This window comes from Marmota marmota, unplaced genomic scaffold (genome assembly GCF_001458135.2).
Source record: "Marmota marmota marmota unplaced genomic scaffold, marMar, whole genome shotgun sequence".
NCBI lineage: Eukaryota > Metazoa > Chordata > Mammalia > Rodentia > Sciuridae > Marmota > Marmota marmota.
Window position 1 is genome coordinate 5,735,783 of NW_026000076.1, and position 16,755 is coordinate 5,752,537.

Sequence of the window (16,755 nt, forward strand, 5' to 3'; positions counted from 1 at the left end):
TATGAGAATGAGTAGTGGGATGAGAGAGGAGAGGAGGGGGGAGGGCGGGGGGGGGGGGATGACATGAGGCCCAGTAGAGAGAAATCTGTTTGAGAAGACTGTACTTAGTCTCTTTGTGTGCTGGGCAGATCAATATCACTTCCGGACAGAGATCATTTAACAGCCATATCTTTCATCCCCTTGAGGAATCTGGGGAAACTGTCAGACTGAGATGTGTACAGCAAACACTCCTAAATGCATCTCTGTGTTCACTAAGGCGAACAACTCAGAGCAGTCCAAGAGCTTGGCCAGCATTGCCTACTGTCCTCCCACTGAGTCCCATCTACATTCCCATTTGGAGCAAGAAATAAATCATGTTTACGTATAGGAAAACATCTCTGGCAGCTTTAGCTGCTCTGTCTGGCCTAAAAAGGAGGTGGTCTCTTTCCTTCTTTCTCAGTGAGTTCCTGGCCCTGTTTGTTCCCTAAGGCCCTGTGGCTGTTTGTCTGAAGGTGTGCTCCTCCTGGTTTATAGATGTCCCTCCGCTTATAATGGGGTGATGTCCCAATAAACCTATTTTAAATTGAACCTATCAGGGCTGGGGTTGTAGCTCAGTGGTAGGGCACTTGCCTGGTATGCATGAAGGCCAGAATTCCATCCTGAACATTTCAAGAGAGAGGTGGGCAGTAAGGGGGAGAGAAAGAGATATCCTAAATCGAAATGTACTTAATACCCCTAACCTACCAAACATCATAGCTTAGCCAAGCCTACCTTAAACATGCTCAGAACACTTACGTTAGCCTAGAGTTGGGTAAAATCATCCCCCACAAAGCCCACCTTGTAAGCTAAGTGTTGAACGGCTCCTGTAGTTTACTGAAAGCTAGAAACAGGACAGTTGTTTGGTTCACTTTGCAGCAGTCGTGAAGTCAGAGAGGGCTGTATTTGTTCAGAATCAGGCAGACACGTGGCAGGTGTCTGGGGAAGCCTTGGAAGGCAGGGCTACGGATCACTCGCCTCTCTTCTGGCCCTCCCCTTCTCAAGCCCTTGGCACACTGCTCTCCAGGGAGCTGAACCTGCAGAGGGCACCACGATGTGCTACCTACCACACAGGTGCTGGGGGCACAGAGCCAAGTTGCCTTTCTCTTCTTCCTCTGACACCAGGAGAACCAGAGCTGGTTTCCTGGGCCTTCCTCCCTGGGCCATTAAAGATGTCTTTGTTCACCAAGATCTAGATCCCTGGGGCTTAGTAGAAACCAAAAACCAGAAAGGGGTTAGGGGTGTGGCTTAGTGGTAGTACACTTGCTAATCATGAGTGAGGCCCCGAGTTCAATCCTCAGCACCACACACATATACCCAAAAAGGATTTGTGTGAGACAGAGAGTATGTATGTTGCCTGTGAAAAATCTCAGAATCTCTGTTGCCATGAGAGGTTGAGCTGTTTTGGTCACCATGGCACAACAGCTAATGTTTACCCCCAGCTGATGTTCTGAGTCTGTTCACCGTGGACAGAGATGAGTGAGGCATTGCAGCCTTGGACTGGTGCCCTCCAGTTTCCTGACCAAGGGCAGTGTCACTGACCAAGAGGCTTCTTGACAATGTCTGAGAGTTCCTCCATTAAGGCTTCATGTCCAGGGTCTGGGGTGGCTGGCTTTGGGGAAGAGTGGGGGGTTATAGACAATATTGTTTCCTGGATGCCCTGAGTCAGTGAAAAGCAGAAAGCTGCTACCACACCCATCCTACAGTGCCCGTCAGTGGGGGTCTACCCACCACACTGGGGGCCTGATCATCTCATCAGGGCAGAGACTTTGGAAAGGGGGCACTGCACTCACTCTCTCATCCCTCTGAGCCAAGTGCTGCTGCCAACAGGAGGCATGTGTCTGTTGAATAAGGCTGGCAGACAGCTCCTATTTCCATGGTTACCGAAGAGGGCAGGTTAGTATTAAGGCTGCCTAAGGAAAAACTGGAATTGCAGGCAGTGCTTGTGCAGAACCTTCCTTTAGCCGCTTACCCCTCTCCCTAGATGGTCTGGGGACTCTTGATCTGGAGGAAATGGGAATTTCCTTCAAGGGTCCACTTAGCTGCCCTGCTTTATCACCTAACAGGTGTGTTTCCCTTAGTGCAGAGAAGCAAGTCTCTCAGGTGGCCAGAGGGGGCACTGGAGAGCAGCCCAGAACTTTTCCCAGAGCTCTGCGCTGTGTGCCGGTGGGTCCCTGGGATTCCATTAGAGACACACACCCCTGTTCCCAGGAGAGTATAGGGTTTAGAAAACCCTTAAATCCAGATAGGTCCTAGGTCCCATGAACCGTATCATCAGAGTGACCCACTGCCTCAGGTCACAGCATTCTTGTGTGGCTGCATGAATAACAACAGGTTTAATTATAAGACATTATAAAATCTCTTATTTGTGTTTCCATGTGACCAGTTACAGGCTCTGCAATCCAAGGCCGGAGTCCTGTCCTTTGTTCTCTGCAGAGTCACACATCATCTTGGTCCTTTTTCTTTGTAACGAGAATAGAATAATCTTTGTGGGGAGAATATGGGGGAATTGATCAGTGTGGATAGGAGACATTTAAAAGCATAGCAAGTCAGTGAAGGGCACTTTGGGAATTGATGCAATTATCAACACATTATTTTAGTCTCTCTTCTTGGCCATTTTGGAAGAAAATTGATTAATACCTTTTGAGCGCTGCTTCAGAAATTATTTTTGGTGTGGAACAAAAATAAAATGTGCTTAGGAAACAGTTGCTTAATAAGATTAGCCCGTTCTTTAATCCTGTTGGAACAAACTCCGGCCTTTAATAAGACTTTTCTTGGAGTAAACAGGGAAAGCCTCAGGTGCCTAGCTGGGTCTTTTGTTGTGCATTCACCCTGGCTGCTCTCCACTGCATAATTCAGTGTAATTTACACTTCTGAGTTATTTGCATTTTATTTACTTTCAAGAATGTTTTCTTTCACATTCTAGGGGGAGGGAGGGGATAATCTGGATTCTTTCACTTTCTGCGGGGAGGGAAGGGAAATTCAGAGGTGTTTGCTGACCAACCTCACTGAATTTCTATACAGGCTTTAAGGAGCTGCTCTCTTTCCCTTTTCCTGGGACTGGGATGGTGTCTTCTTGGCCCCTTGGGGAGGTTTTCAGCAAGAAGATGCTTGTTATTTCCTAGCAAAGGGAATAGCAGGTAAAAACTGGGCCCCTCCCCTGTTGACTATTGGCATGATTGACAAGCCATCCCCACAAACGTGCTTGGGGGTCTTATCTTTTGAACCCTACCTGATAGAAATAAGGATAGTCAGAAAATGCTTCCTCATTAGTACAGAGCATGGACCTTGGAGGGCAGTGACACATCAGGATGATCCCCTGGACTCCTAGATTGGGAGAACTCAAAGCCTTGATAACTTGCTGCAGGTGCTCGGGTGGACTTCACAGGACCCATGTGTTTCCAGGATAGCAAACCCAACCTTCAGAACAGGAGAGGAAGAAAGCCAACCAAAGGAGCAGAAGGGCAGTCTGCTTCCTGGCTGTTCCTGTGTCTGTAGACCATTGGTAGCTCTGTGTGCCTGCAGTGTTTGTTAGGTGGAGCCTCCTCATCTTTGTGGGTGTGAGGCCTGTGGCTCTCCATTCCCGACTCAAGCACAGAAGCTGCTCCCCCAGCACCAAACAATTCCCTACTTTCATGGGCAGACTTGACCTAGTCCAAAGGCCAAGGCCTCCTGAGGACTTGACACTAATCCCATTGGATACTTCTCATACCTCTCTCATGCCTCATCCAGTATTGTTCCTTTCTAGACTGAATAGGTTCTGCTTCTTCCTCATGACAAGTTTCTGCCTGTGTGAAGTTTTAGGAAGCTTCGGGACACATTCCATTTCTGAGTGGCCCAAGCCACAGAAAGTTAATATTTGAAACAGTAGGAGAGGAAGAGCTACAGGCAGAAAGCTGGGTTTGATTAAACAACACACACACACACACACACACACACACACCAGAAGAACTGAGCATTCACTATAACTAGAATGAAAGAGAAAAGCAATTACTTTCTCCTAAAGATGCTCTGAGGCTCTTGGAGGAGGGATAACGGTCTCAGTGCGGGGGCGTCTAGGAAGGCCATTCCTGACTGTGTTGGATACGAGGTTTATGTGCTGACTGGAGTTAGGCAGAGTGGACAATTAAAGTGAAGATGGGTAATTAAAGAACTTAAAGGGAAGGAATGGAGAAGGACAAACTGTGGGGGCAGAAGGGAGTACACAGTCTCTGTCCTCTCAGCAGCCTGCCCAGCCAGGTGGGGAGGGCATAGGGCGCTCACCGTATTTGCTGACAGACTTGCTAATTAAACACCAAAAGGCAATATTTCTTTGCCAATAGTGATGGCTGTGCCAGCATTATCAGTTGCAAACTGACTGCCAGGAGCATCCTAATTAAAAACAAACAGCACTGGAGGTGGCATGGGGACTGGGATCCTGTCTGGGTTTCTTAAGAACTTCTAGGATTGCTCCCAGGGAAAGTCACACCCTGGTCACTTTTAGGCCATTGCCTTTTCTCAAAGGAGCCTCTGTCTCATAACAAGGTGGTGTGATGCGTACAACTTGTCCTGCTTCCTTAAACCCCAAGGTGCTGGGGTGATAAGCAAACAGACAAAGCCACTAAAAGCAGATTGCGTGATGCAGTTCATCCCTGAGAGGGGACAGGCTGCCTGGGGGTTTAATGATTTCTGCTGGGCCTCTCAATTAGGGGACAGCTAAAGCCCAAGGCCTCTTCTAAGAGGGGTTAGAATTTCATCAGAAAGCAAGTCTGGTCACATGAGAATTTCTGGCACTGTGTGCATGGCAGGCTGGACACCAGCCTGCCAGAATTGAGCGAGCAGATCGTATTGGCTTCAGCGGAGGGGAAAAGTCCGAGACTGGCCTGGGAGAAGGAGCCAACTCACTCCACCGGCTGCGGACAGGAACAGCACCACTGCTGCAGCAGGACCAGGGCTCTACTGTCCAATGCCCCCTTTTTTGAACCCTAATCAAAGCAAGTGGTGCCCAGGACTGAAGACCAAAAGATGCCTAAGGAATGCAATGCTTTCCACGCCCTCTCGGCAGCTCTGTGCTGCTTCTATCACCGCAAATCTCTCCTTGGAGTCAAGGTAGGTGTGGTTTGGAGATTAAGTGCATCTGTAATTCTTTGGGGGGCTCTAAAAGCATCGGTTTTCTAAAGAGCACTAGAAAAACTTTGTAGTTTGCTGGCTGTAAAAACAGAAGTGCTTTCTTTAACTGATGGATCATGAACCCCCAGTGGTGTGTCCCTCTCCTGGAAGCAGAATCCAGTGACACAGGAATGGGGCTCCTTGTCTGCGTTTGAGGATGAGGCTCTGTTGTTCGGGACACTTTCAGTTTCCTTGGGCTGAAATTTCATACCAAAGGAGCTGAACATGACAGAGGTCATTTTTCTTCTTCCTGTCTTTGTCCCGTCTCTCTTCCCACGTTCATACTAAATGTGAGATAGCTGGGTCCTTTTCTCTGCTTAACCTGAAGGTCCATTACATGTCAGTAATGTAGAGAAACCACAAAATCTCTCTTTTCAAATTGCAGTTAGCTCCCCAGAGTTCAGAAATGTGTTTTTCTTTACCACTCACACTGTAACCTTTGTTACAAGACACAGTGCCAGCGACTTTGCATAATATGTCAATATACTATTTCGATGAAAATATTCTGAAAACTCATTTGACTAATTCAAGACAAGGCCTGTGTTCCATGTTGCCTGCCTGTGACGCACCAAGAATTAAGATTAACATGGGCTTCCGTTGATCTTGGGGTTTGTCTGCCTCGAAAAAATTCTGCCAGCCCCAGTGTGACTATGAACTTCATTTATTTCTGGGAAATCGGAGACCAGAAGCTCTCAAGGAATTCTTCCTACCCTGCAGCAGAACTCCCTCTCCTGAGGGAGTGAAAGGCTACAACAGGGAGATGATGTTCTGCTTCTTTCTTTTTGGTTATGCTTAAAAAAAAAAAAAAAAAAACTCAGGAAAATTACCTGTTACAGAGAGAAAGAACCATCTGTGGGGAAAATGTGCTTTGAATGAGAAGAGGGTGGGTGTCCTCAGACTTTGCTGACTGGTTGAAGTGTTCAGACTGGCTTTCCATCCATTCAGCAAAGTCCATTTTTGTATTTTAGGTCTTTGTCAAGAAATTTGGAGGAGGATGCATACTTAACTATCAGTTAGAGGTGTTCTCTCCCTGACTTCAGAGCCCCTTTCTTATCCAGGAGCCCAGCGGGGTGACGTGAGGACCCTGTGATTTGGTGCCTAAATATGGATCATTCTAGCATAGAGCAGATGACATTATGCTATTAACAGTATTATAGAGCTGTCAAAGATAGACTGGGAGGTCCCGAAGGAAAGCATGCACTTCAGAGATTGGCACTAGGTTCTCCCTCTATAATAGAAGTCCTTCCAGACGCCAACTTCTGCTAATTCAGAAAAGTACAGCTCAGCGTTTGGTATGTGAGGAATCAGCCCATAAATATCTGGGTCTGAGCGATGAGATTCTGTTTGGATACCACTGCTTATCTGCAGCAAGAGCTCCCAAGTCCTTCACAGAAATGGCCACGTAACATATGGGGTTAATCTAAACCATTTCTTGTCCTTGAACTTTTTCTCGCCCTCCCTACCCCAGCCACTCCTGGTGGATGACTCTTGGTAGAAATGCTCTCCCTCCACCCCTGGGGTTCCCACCCCACCCATCGTTTGTTGAAGACTTAACACAGACAGAGGCCCTGACCTGCTCACTCACCAGAAAGTGTGATCTTTATTTCCAACTTGGGGTTCCCTAACTGTACCCTCCCGATGAGCTTTCCTGTTGTGTTTTGCTTAGTTACCTGGGAAGGAAATCTGCCTGTAGTCAATCCTTCATCCTACTAATGGTGCCTCAATGATAATGCCAAATCATTTTTATTGACTCCCACTTTAATTAGGGGTTTCAGGCCTTTCTGCTCATAATTAGTTTCCGTTGCAATTAGAATTTCAAAATTAAATTGGGATTGATTGCCTGATAACAAAACGGAAATAAGGCTCCAATTCTTGACCATGTATACTGCTTCTCTTGGCATGAATTTCTCATACCAAAAATAACACTTGCGGTAGCCATGGTAACTTTCCATTTGGTCTAATCCATATCATCTCTGGAGAAAGTAGGATGTTATTAATAGTGTTTGTTGTATGGGAAGAAAACTAAAAATACAAAAACTCCTTCATTACATAGGAGACCAAATCACACTCAGAACTAGATCTCTCAGAATAAGATCTTACTTGCAGAAATCTTGCAGGATTTAGGATGTATCTAAGAGCATACATCCGTCGTGTGGACTAGTACACAAAGACCCTGGAGAGGAATTAAATGAGAACAAAAAATAATGGGGGTGAAGAGGTGTCAGGGATATGCATATGCATACCCAGAGAGGAGGCCAAGTAGGGAGAGAACGGTGTGAACCTCTTTTTAGGAGAGGCTTCAGGGAGGATGTGGGACTGGCTTTTGTAGAACAAGCAACCCTTTAAAATCTTTTTCTAATTTTTTTTTTTTAGTAACGTGGGATTTGGTAGGATGGGATGGGGAAGGCATTCCGGGTGTGGGGAATAGCAAACCCAGTGGCTCGGAGCTGAAGACACTGGTGTTGACAATAGCATTGAAAACCAGGCCTGGTCAGAGCAGGGGTTCACGAGGAGGCTTAGTGGGTGACATGAGCAGGAAAGTAGTGGGACTTAGGACCACCTCCTAGGTCTCTGAGTTCACAAGCATCTGAGGCAGGTTGCCATATGGATTTTCATCCTGGTTGCATCCTCAGGTCAGCTTAGCAATCCTTATTTGTGACACTGTGATTGGCCTTTGCCAGGTGCTGTGGCCTTAGGTTAGTGGGTTCAGTTGAGGAGATCTGCTGCAGTGCTCTGGTGAGCATTCTACAGATATTTTTATTGACCAACTAAAAGAAAGCATCATTTATCAGAGACTTGGTACTCTCTGTGGAGGTGGACCCTGGCTTCCCAGAGGCACATGCCTGGCATAGACAAGGCTCGAGTGGGGAGGAGCAGGAGAGGTCTCCTGGGGATAGGTAGAATCTGCCCAGTCTGGAAGAATTAGTAGAAGTTATGTGGAGAATGAGAAGAAATGACATTCTGAGTAGAGGGAGAAGCACCCTTAAAGTGTCTAGACGTGGAAGAGGCTGTGTGCCTGCACCCCCTTCCCAACAGACCCTAGAATTTGGATCCTGACCTAGGAATTTTGTGGGCTGAGGAAAAAGGAACTGAAACTTACCATCTTATTCATGGCTGATCCTGAGGAAGGTCAGTGAGGTGGTGTTGTGGGGGAAGGCGGGAAGGGAGGTCTAAGAGAAGGAATGAACCTTGCAAGCACAGAAAAGCTGCCTTCTGAAGAAGTGTGAACAGAGAGGTTGGGGTTCGAAGTGGTGGATTAACAGATCAGCAGGTGTCAGTTAACAGGTCATTAAGTCCAGTGGCTGTGGTCTCCTTTTGTCCACAGCAGCTGAGGTTAGAAGGCAGTGGATTGAAAGCGTAGACTTTGCCACATTAGATTTGATTGTCTTTGAAGCCATCAAATGCTGTTATATACAGTGGGAAGATCCTAAATCATGTTTTTGTGCTTCCTTTTGCTTTAAATCCCCCCTCCCCTATTTGGAGCCCCTGAATCCACATTACAGCCTGAGGTGTCACATCCCTAGAACATCAGGTCCCTGGTACTTGGTTTCATTTGAAACTGCCTCTACTTGTGGAATGAAGATCCTGCAGTCGATCCTTTGGTTATCATGACAGCCTGGTACTAGTGACACACCATCATGGCTCTGGCGATGGCCTGGTTGCCTTCGTCATGGGGTAGATGCACCATCAGTATGAACTGCGCAAGGTGGAAAAAGCCTGTGGAAAATATCTTTCCAAGTGACTCAGCCCCTCCTCATGGCAGCTGCCGGTTGCTCATTTCTCTCTAGAACTCAAAAAAAAAAAAAAACCACACACACACACACACACACACCAGCACAGCTTTTTCTAAGAGCCTTAAATGCATTCCATTGGCATCCGGGAGCTCTGGGGATCTGGTTTCCACATCAGAAGGACATGCCGGACAGAGGCTGTGTCCCAGCACCCCCTTCCCCAACAGACCCCAGAATTTGGATCCTGGCCTAGGACTTGTTTTCGTTGGAGAGACCTGAGTGGGAAACAGAGCGGGACTGGGACCCTGGGAAAATTTTGTGCATAGGTTCAGCACCTCGTGGACTCCAGAGGAGGGACGAGCCACACACTAGGGAGAATGCTGGAAAATTGCTATGCATGGGCCACAGAGGTCTCTCTGTCCCTGGCCGTGTGAGAGGTCAGCAGTACTCAGAGGACCCAGACCCCATTCCTGGGCTTAAAGATGTCAAAAACAACGAAGGGGCCTTTTAACTGATGGGTATTTTTGGGTCTTCTAGTTGGGGAAAAGACACCACAGTGGCATCTCTGTCCTGAAATGGATTTTTGGTGTCTGTCACAGCTCCAGGAGCTACTGTTGCAATCTGACAGTGGCCATGAGAATATTCAAACATTTTTCTTACTTGTGAAGGAGCTATAATCAAGCCTTTCAGTTTCCATGGATAAGAACTCTCTCCAGTGTTTACTCTTGATACCTGTTTTCTTTTATCAAAATAGTTATGTGCAAAGGACAGATGAGCTAGGATCCTGGGTTCTCTGTGAGAAGGGACTTGAGGAACCAGCCATCAGACTCCCGCTCAGAGCTCCTCTGCTACCTCCATCCCTGGCCCCATTACACGAGCTCCTGGTGCTGAGGAAGGAGGGGAAGTTCCCACCTGGGAGGGGCCCTCCCTAGTCTGGTGGGGTATGGATATGCATGAAGCTCTCTCCAGGCCAGTGGTGGGTGTGGAGTAGGAAGGGTGCCTGGCTTCTTGTGAGATCCAGGAGAGGTAGACAGGCCAGCCCCAGCCAGGGAGCTTCTGGAGGAAGTAACCCCATAGGAGCTGTAGGTGAAGGCCCAAGAGAGAAAGAGCATCCTGTCTGGGAACTTCAGGCTGAAGTGGAGGGTAGAGGGATGAGGGAGGCCAGAGAGGTGGTTGGTAAGCAGAGGACACAGAGCCTGTGTCCTGAGCGATGAGACCACTGGGGATCAGAAAACAGTTGGAATGGGGAGTGGGGTGAGGGTTTGGGGGGATGACTGTGGAATGTAAACAGCGTCTCTCCTCACCCAGACCTGGGTCCTTGGCTGGGCGCCTGCAGCCCATCAGTTCTGCTTGTCCTTTCCCGGCTCCTTCCTGTGTTTCTCTCTCCCTTCAAGCTTTGTCCTTTTCAACGCTTATAATGAGATCTTGTTCTTCACAGTGGCAGTCAAGGCCATGAGACATGATCTTTTCTGTCCCTATCCGTGCCCCCATGAGCTGCAGTTATTTCCATGTCCTTATCCATGGTCCTCACTTCCTTCCTCCAGCCTCCGAGGATGAAGCTTCCCTCTCCCTGACCCAGGCCTGTCTTGCCACCTGTGCCCGTGGCCACCCCTCCTCAAGGACTCCTCTTGAGGCATCTTCAGTCTCTCCCTCTCTACCAACACTTTTCCTCTTAGCTTCTAAACATGCTCTCGTCTTTCCCATCCTAAAAGTCATCCTTATTTCCATTTTTTTCTTCCTTGTCTCCACCTTTCCCCACCTAAAAGCTGGCTAGGACAGTCTGTATTTCCTCAGTCCTATTGGCCACTTTACTCCACCAGCAATGTGCTCATTGCCAAGTCCCGTGGGTGCTGTCCAATTCTGACTTTACTGGAACTCTCTGCTGCACCTGGCATGGTTGACATTCCTGGAACTCTGCTCTCTCAAACTCCAGGACACTGTACCCTGCTTGTTCTGCTGGGTCCTTCCGGGTGGATCCTACACTATCTATCTTCTTGGGTTTCTCTTTCTAGTCTGCCTCTTAGAAGCCAGTATTCCCCAGCTGTCTTCCCATGCTGTATTCCATCTCTTAGATGGGAGTTGAGATAGGATCCTTCAAGGCACTGAGAATTCCCAAGCTGCGTCTCTCGTGAGCCCATAGCCACAGCACCTGGACCCCGTGGCTTGGTGAGCAATTCCATCCAGGTGGCCTACCAGCACCCCAGATTCTACATCTTCTCCCACAGAACTGCTTCCTCTTGTGTCTCTTGGGTGTTGAGTGTTGGGTGGTGCAGTCATCTTTCTGGGAGTACTCATGCCTCTTCCCTGTTCACTTCTCATGTGTCGTGGATTAGCCTTCATGACACCACCTCCTGAACATTGCTGTCATCTGTTTCTTCTGTCTGTCTCTACCATCATAGTACTTATTCAGGTCCCCAGATCACTTGCTTGGAATTCCTCAATAGCTTTCCCGTTGGTCATCTTGTTTCCTGAATCTTCCTAGAAGGTGGCCATTTCTAGAGATGGAAGTGAAACTGTGTTCTTAAGGCAATGCATTCCCACATTTTAACAAGTGTAACTGCTAGAAGGCCCCATCTTGAGTGAAAAATCTCTGCCCTTGCGACAGTTTCCTTGTTCTGCAGTTAAATGGGCACTGTAGCCCGTCAAATGCATGTCCCCGCCTTCAGATTGTGAACATGTCTATTTTGAGGCTAACTTAGCTGTATAAATGGACAGCTAGAAATAGGGTAGAACAAATTCTGATTCTGTTTCTCTAGAGAGTTGAACCAAGAATATTTGACCCATTGTCTTGGGACAGTGACAGCCCCTGTCTTCAGATATTTCAGCACAGCCCTCCAGTTCCCCTTAAGTCTCCTGTACAGGCTGAACATTTCCAGTTTGGTATTCATATAGAAATACTTTGGGAAACTTAAATTCTAGGTTTCAACCAAACTCCAATTCCGTAAGTCTGAGAACATCATGAAAATATAGGGTCTTGGCCATACTTTCCTCTTGTGAAACAGAAATAGTCTTCATACCTATTTAGCTCCCGGGTACACTGCATTCATGAGATCTGAGTTGTATTGTGTTGTCTTGTCCCTGGTTCTCTGTTTCTTTCCATAAAATCTAATGTGGTGTTAATGTTTTTTAAAAAGTTTATCAAACAAGAAAACGTGTGTCTAATGGCTTATGTTCCTCTGGGAGACATATACCTTTAAAGTGATCAGCGAGTTTTGTATCAAAGGTGGTGGAGTTGATACTTGGCCAAAACCCATGAATCTTATGGTGAGTCATTTAGTTTTACTGCAAGCCTACTATGTACTTAGCACTAACAAATGATGCACTTTGTCTCTGAGTGGAGTTCTAAGAGTTAGTCATGGTACTGTTTTGGAGAAAGAGAATTCAAAAGTCATTTATTCCACACCCCACACGGAAGTTTATCTGAATCTTGGCCTTTTCCTTTGTGTGTTGGGCATATCTTGGGTTTTTTTTTTTTCCAGTTACATCTCCCAATGTCTTTCCACTATGACGCATTTCGTTGATTCAGTTTATCTCATTCATTAAAGATGAATTAAGAGAAGGAGAACACTTAAATTGATTTTTATTTTATGACTTTCTTGTTGAAGGGCAAATAGGACATCTATTTTGATGAAAGCTATCATATCACACCACTCATACTTTGCATTAAGATGTTAAATTACCCTTGGTCAAAATTGCTGCCTGGGATCTCCTTGCATTCTGAATTCTGGTCAGCTGCTCTTTAGACCTCTTATCAGGATCTGCCTTAGCCAGAGCAGTCCTTGTTTTTATTGGGCTTTTTCCCCTCCATTCTCTGTGGATGTTAACAAAGTACCACTATTACTGAATATAATTTCACTGCCAGACTCCATGATTAACATTTCACAGGCATCATCTTATTTAATCCATACACCAACCCTGTGTGAGAGAGAAGTATTAATACAAGTCACTCGAGCGAGCACTTGGTTAAAGAGACCAAAGAGGTTTAGAAGGGGTTTTCATAGGTCGAACTGGTTCTTAGCTTTTCTTTGAAGCTCATCATTTCACTAGCCCAATAAATGTTAAATGCAACCAAGTGACCTTTGGCCTCCATCTTAAATGGGGCACATCCCATTTCTCCCTGGGAGTAGGAATCCGAATGCAGGACTCCCTCCTGGAAGTGATTTGGGTGTCTGTTCCACATTCTGCTCCAGGAAGTCATCATCTAAATCTGATCCAGATGGAAGGTACCCACTGGGGCTCTCAGCAGGGCAAGATGTTGACAAATGGCCTATTAGAAATCTCTTCATGTTTCAGTTTATCTATTGACAGGGAGAGGTGAGCCCCACCACCACCACCTTGGAGCTGAGCTCTGAGTGGCCTGTTGGTAAAATAATGCTTTGTCAAGACAGTAAGAAGCAGGGTGGTCGAACCCTTCTGAGCCATATCAGAGTGGGAAGAGATCTTAGAGTGGATAAAAACAATGAGCAATTTCTCCAGTGTGGAAAGAAAAGAAGCTACATTTGTAAATACTGGGTGCTGCATTCAGTGACGCTTAGGCCTGCCCACCCCCACCCTTCCCCACACCCCACCTGAAAGTTGTCAGACTGTAGTCCGTTTCCTTTGGTGAGAAGTAGTTTTCAGTCCCTTGATGTTTCATCAAAAAAAAATTTGAGCTCCAAAAGCCGTAGCTTCCCAATCAGACAGGGTGAAAATTTGTAGAGGAGACATTGCCAGGAGAAGGAGGGGGAAAAGGATAATGCAGTCTAACATCAAAGGGAGCCACGGGCATGATCAGAATGACTCTAATGTAATTCGTTTGGATGTGGGATTAAGTTACCACTGCCAGCTTACAAGGTGCGCTGCTTTAAAACTCTAGTCCACACAAATTACAATTAAATTAGCCTCTTTAGTTTGCACACCTCGATATCAGAATTTTAATGGGTTTTTCTCAGCACCTTGATAAGCAAGGAGTTCCATAGATGTCCTCTTCATATTTCCTATTCATGGTTTCTGTGCCTCTTTTGATAAGAGTTTGATATGATTTGGTAATGTAATGAAATGAAATGAAATGAAATCTCTTGGACTTAGGCCCTCTGGGGGTTTCAATGGTATTTTCCTATCTGCACTCGAGTCTGATGGCTCCTGTAATTTTTATGCGTCTGTGAAAAGAAAAATCACATACAGTCGGAGAATGAAGCATCTTAGTTTAACAGCAAATCACAAATCAGTTTTTAATAGCTCTGGAGTGGGAATCTGGTCTATAGTGTGATAAATGACACAAGTCTAATTATAAGATAGTAAAACGGCATCACAACCCATCTGCAGAATCTTTGCTGAATATGAGATTCCTTCTAGGATTTGGAAGAGAAATTTACATCATCAAGATACTTAAACATTAGCATCAAATTAATGGATGTGTTTCTGTATGCTGAAACTTATTGAGATTTTATGAAATCCTTCTGCTACTGTTTCCACCTCAGAAGAGACCAGAAAGCTTTTCAGTGACCTGAGATAAAATACACAACACGGGGGACTTTAGCAGTACCACAGGTCATTGACTGTTGTACATTTTCTTCAAATGCCCTGTCTACTCAGAGAGGCTGTGACCAGAGTCAGGCGTGGAGACCTTCTACCCCTACATCTGCACCTCCCTCAGATCTAGCTGGAGAGGCATGCCCAGCTGGCATGCAGTGAGTCCTAGGGTTTAACCCAAGGCTTAATGCTCTGGTGACTCTCAAACTCCTGATTGTTTCTGTAGAACTTTGGCCAACAGGATATGTGTAGATAGAGCTTGTGTGGTTAGTAAGCTGCCTACAGGAGCCACTTTACTGAGCTTTAATGAAAGGATCTGACTGAGCAGGCTCAGAGGCCAGGGGCCCAGGTGAGATGAGAAGTGCTTATCTTTCAAGAGCCCAACACCGAGAAGGCAAAGAGGTCACCAGGAAGAGCTCAGGGCCTCTCCCCTCTAGTGCATAGTATGCCTTGTATGAATTAAAACAAGGCACCTTTTCCTTAACACACTTTATTGCCATCTGCCAGGCAACTCTAACTACTATACAGATCTACTGTGTGCTGGGGATCTAGCTTGTGGTAGAGAGCTCGCCTAGCATGCACAAGGCCCTGGGTTCAATCCCCAGCGCCACAAAAAGAAATAAATAGAAGTTTAAAAAAGAGAAAAGAACACAGATCTACTATAGCTGTGGATAACCAGCACCTCCTTGATATGAGGCCACCATTCTGTCCACCTCCTAGACCACAGCCAGGCCACTTGTGTGCTCACTAAGCTGGAACAAGCAGAAATGCTCAGTTGCCCCTGCTCCCTTTTGGCTATGTGTATCAGATAAGGGTATATAAAATTTGAATTTGATTTTTTTTTCCTCTTTGGGCTTTTGTTTCCAAGTTTCTGTTTGTTTTTTTGTTTTATTTAAAAGTAAAGACTGTGACATTTCTCTCAGTAATTAGCATAAGAAACTATTTTTCTAGCCTGCTCATCCCAATGGGAAAGGAGGACGGATGAATTCATATCTTTCTTTGGCTTATAATAAAAATATTTTTAGGTAAACCATAAAGCCAGCTAGTGTCCATAAAAGGTGAAACAGAACCAATATGGTAATTGTTTCATTGCAAGAATTTAGGATTGCCACAAATGACATCCCTGTTCTTTCTGTTCTACCTCAGATTAAAATATCCAAGGACTTGGGCTAAATTTCTAGGCTTAAAACTTACAGAGAACTGGATTTGGGGGTTTTGGCTATGGGTAGGGTTAAGAGCGGCAGCGGTTATTGGAATTTATTCATTCTTTAGGTTCATAATCGGTTTGGGCAGGTTTTCAATGGGGTCTTTCAAAGTCCTGTATATGCACTTTGGCAATTTTACCAAAACTTGGGCACTGCTTGAAATTCAACAAAAGGTAGGGATTCCAAGGGGCTGAGTTTTAGAATTCTCCAAAGACCTTCATTTTTTAGGTAGCTTTTCTTGGAAGATGATCCCAGAGGTAGCACCCTTCAGAGTACTTTGTGTATAGTTATTGAGAGTTTATTTGGTGGGGGGAGTCTTTTTTATGTTTACCACATCTGTCATGGACAGTGGTGACCTAGGCAATATGTCACTGCAGGTCTTGCCTGAGTTTGGTGGGTTTGAGTGGGTTTGAGTGGAGGGTCCATTGCTTTGGACTCCTGCATTGCCGTAGCCTGGGTCACCCTGGTGCAGTTTCCACAAGACCCCGTGGGATTTCCCATCCTGAGCTCTTCAGAAGACATGGGCTTCACTTATCAATCAGACCAATTCTATGTGATGATCTAGAACTCTGGCCAGACTTATAATTTTGTGATCATAATATCTGGATGAGAGTTCTCAAAAAAATTTTTTTTAAAAACACCTGACCTGTAGAGTTGTTTGGTACCACTTGACAAGGGGCCTGCACTGTGGTTAACTTCTCCCTTAATCTAATAAACTGTTCCAGGACTGAAGAAAGGAAGCTTTAGAGAACCTTCCTGGCATTCTAAGTGTTGTGGTGGGACACTCCTCACCACAACAGAGCCACCCAGATATAGCCATCCTCTGTGTTCTCCGGCATTCCCTCCCCTGCCCTCTCCTTCCAGCCTCCTTTCATGCATACAGATGTGCCCTTCTTCTTTTTGTTTATTTCAAATAAATTAATTTTCAGTCTTGGTCATTGAATGAATGACTAGAAAAATCATCTCAATTTTAAAAATTTAATTTAAAAAATTATTAACAACTAAGTGTCTAAAGCTTCGAAGGAAATATAATCTGAGAATAAGGAACTAGCTTCATGCAGACCTCAAAATTTTTTTGCATCTGCACTGGGCTGTCACCTGTGTGTCTGGATGTGAATCATTTGGAGGGAACCACCTGTACGTGC

General features: G+C 45.8%; 1 protein-coding gene across 3 annotated transcripts in view; it reads left to right on the forward strand.

The window, feature by feature from the left end:
* The window catches only part of Bcar3 (BCAR3 adaptor protein, NSP family member), a 114,056-nt gene that overhangs the window by 63,389 nt on the left and 33,912 nt on the right, over positions 1–16,755 (forward strand). Inside the window, exon 1 of one of the 3 annotated variants that reach the window (XM_015500878.2) lies at positions 4,424–5,103. The exons of the other annotated variants lie outside the window; for them this stretch is intronic. Coding sequence (XP_015356364.1) covers positions 5,020–5,103 — 84 coding nt within the window. The 5' untranslated portion in view covers positions 4,424–5,019. Of the gene's footprint in view, positions 1–4,423; positions 5,104–16,755 lie in introns of those variants that run through there. 3 annotated transcript variants of the gene reach the window in all.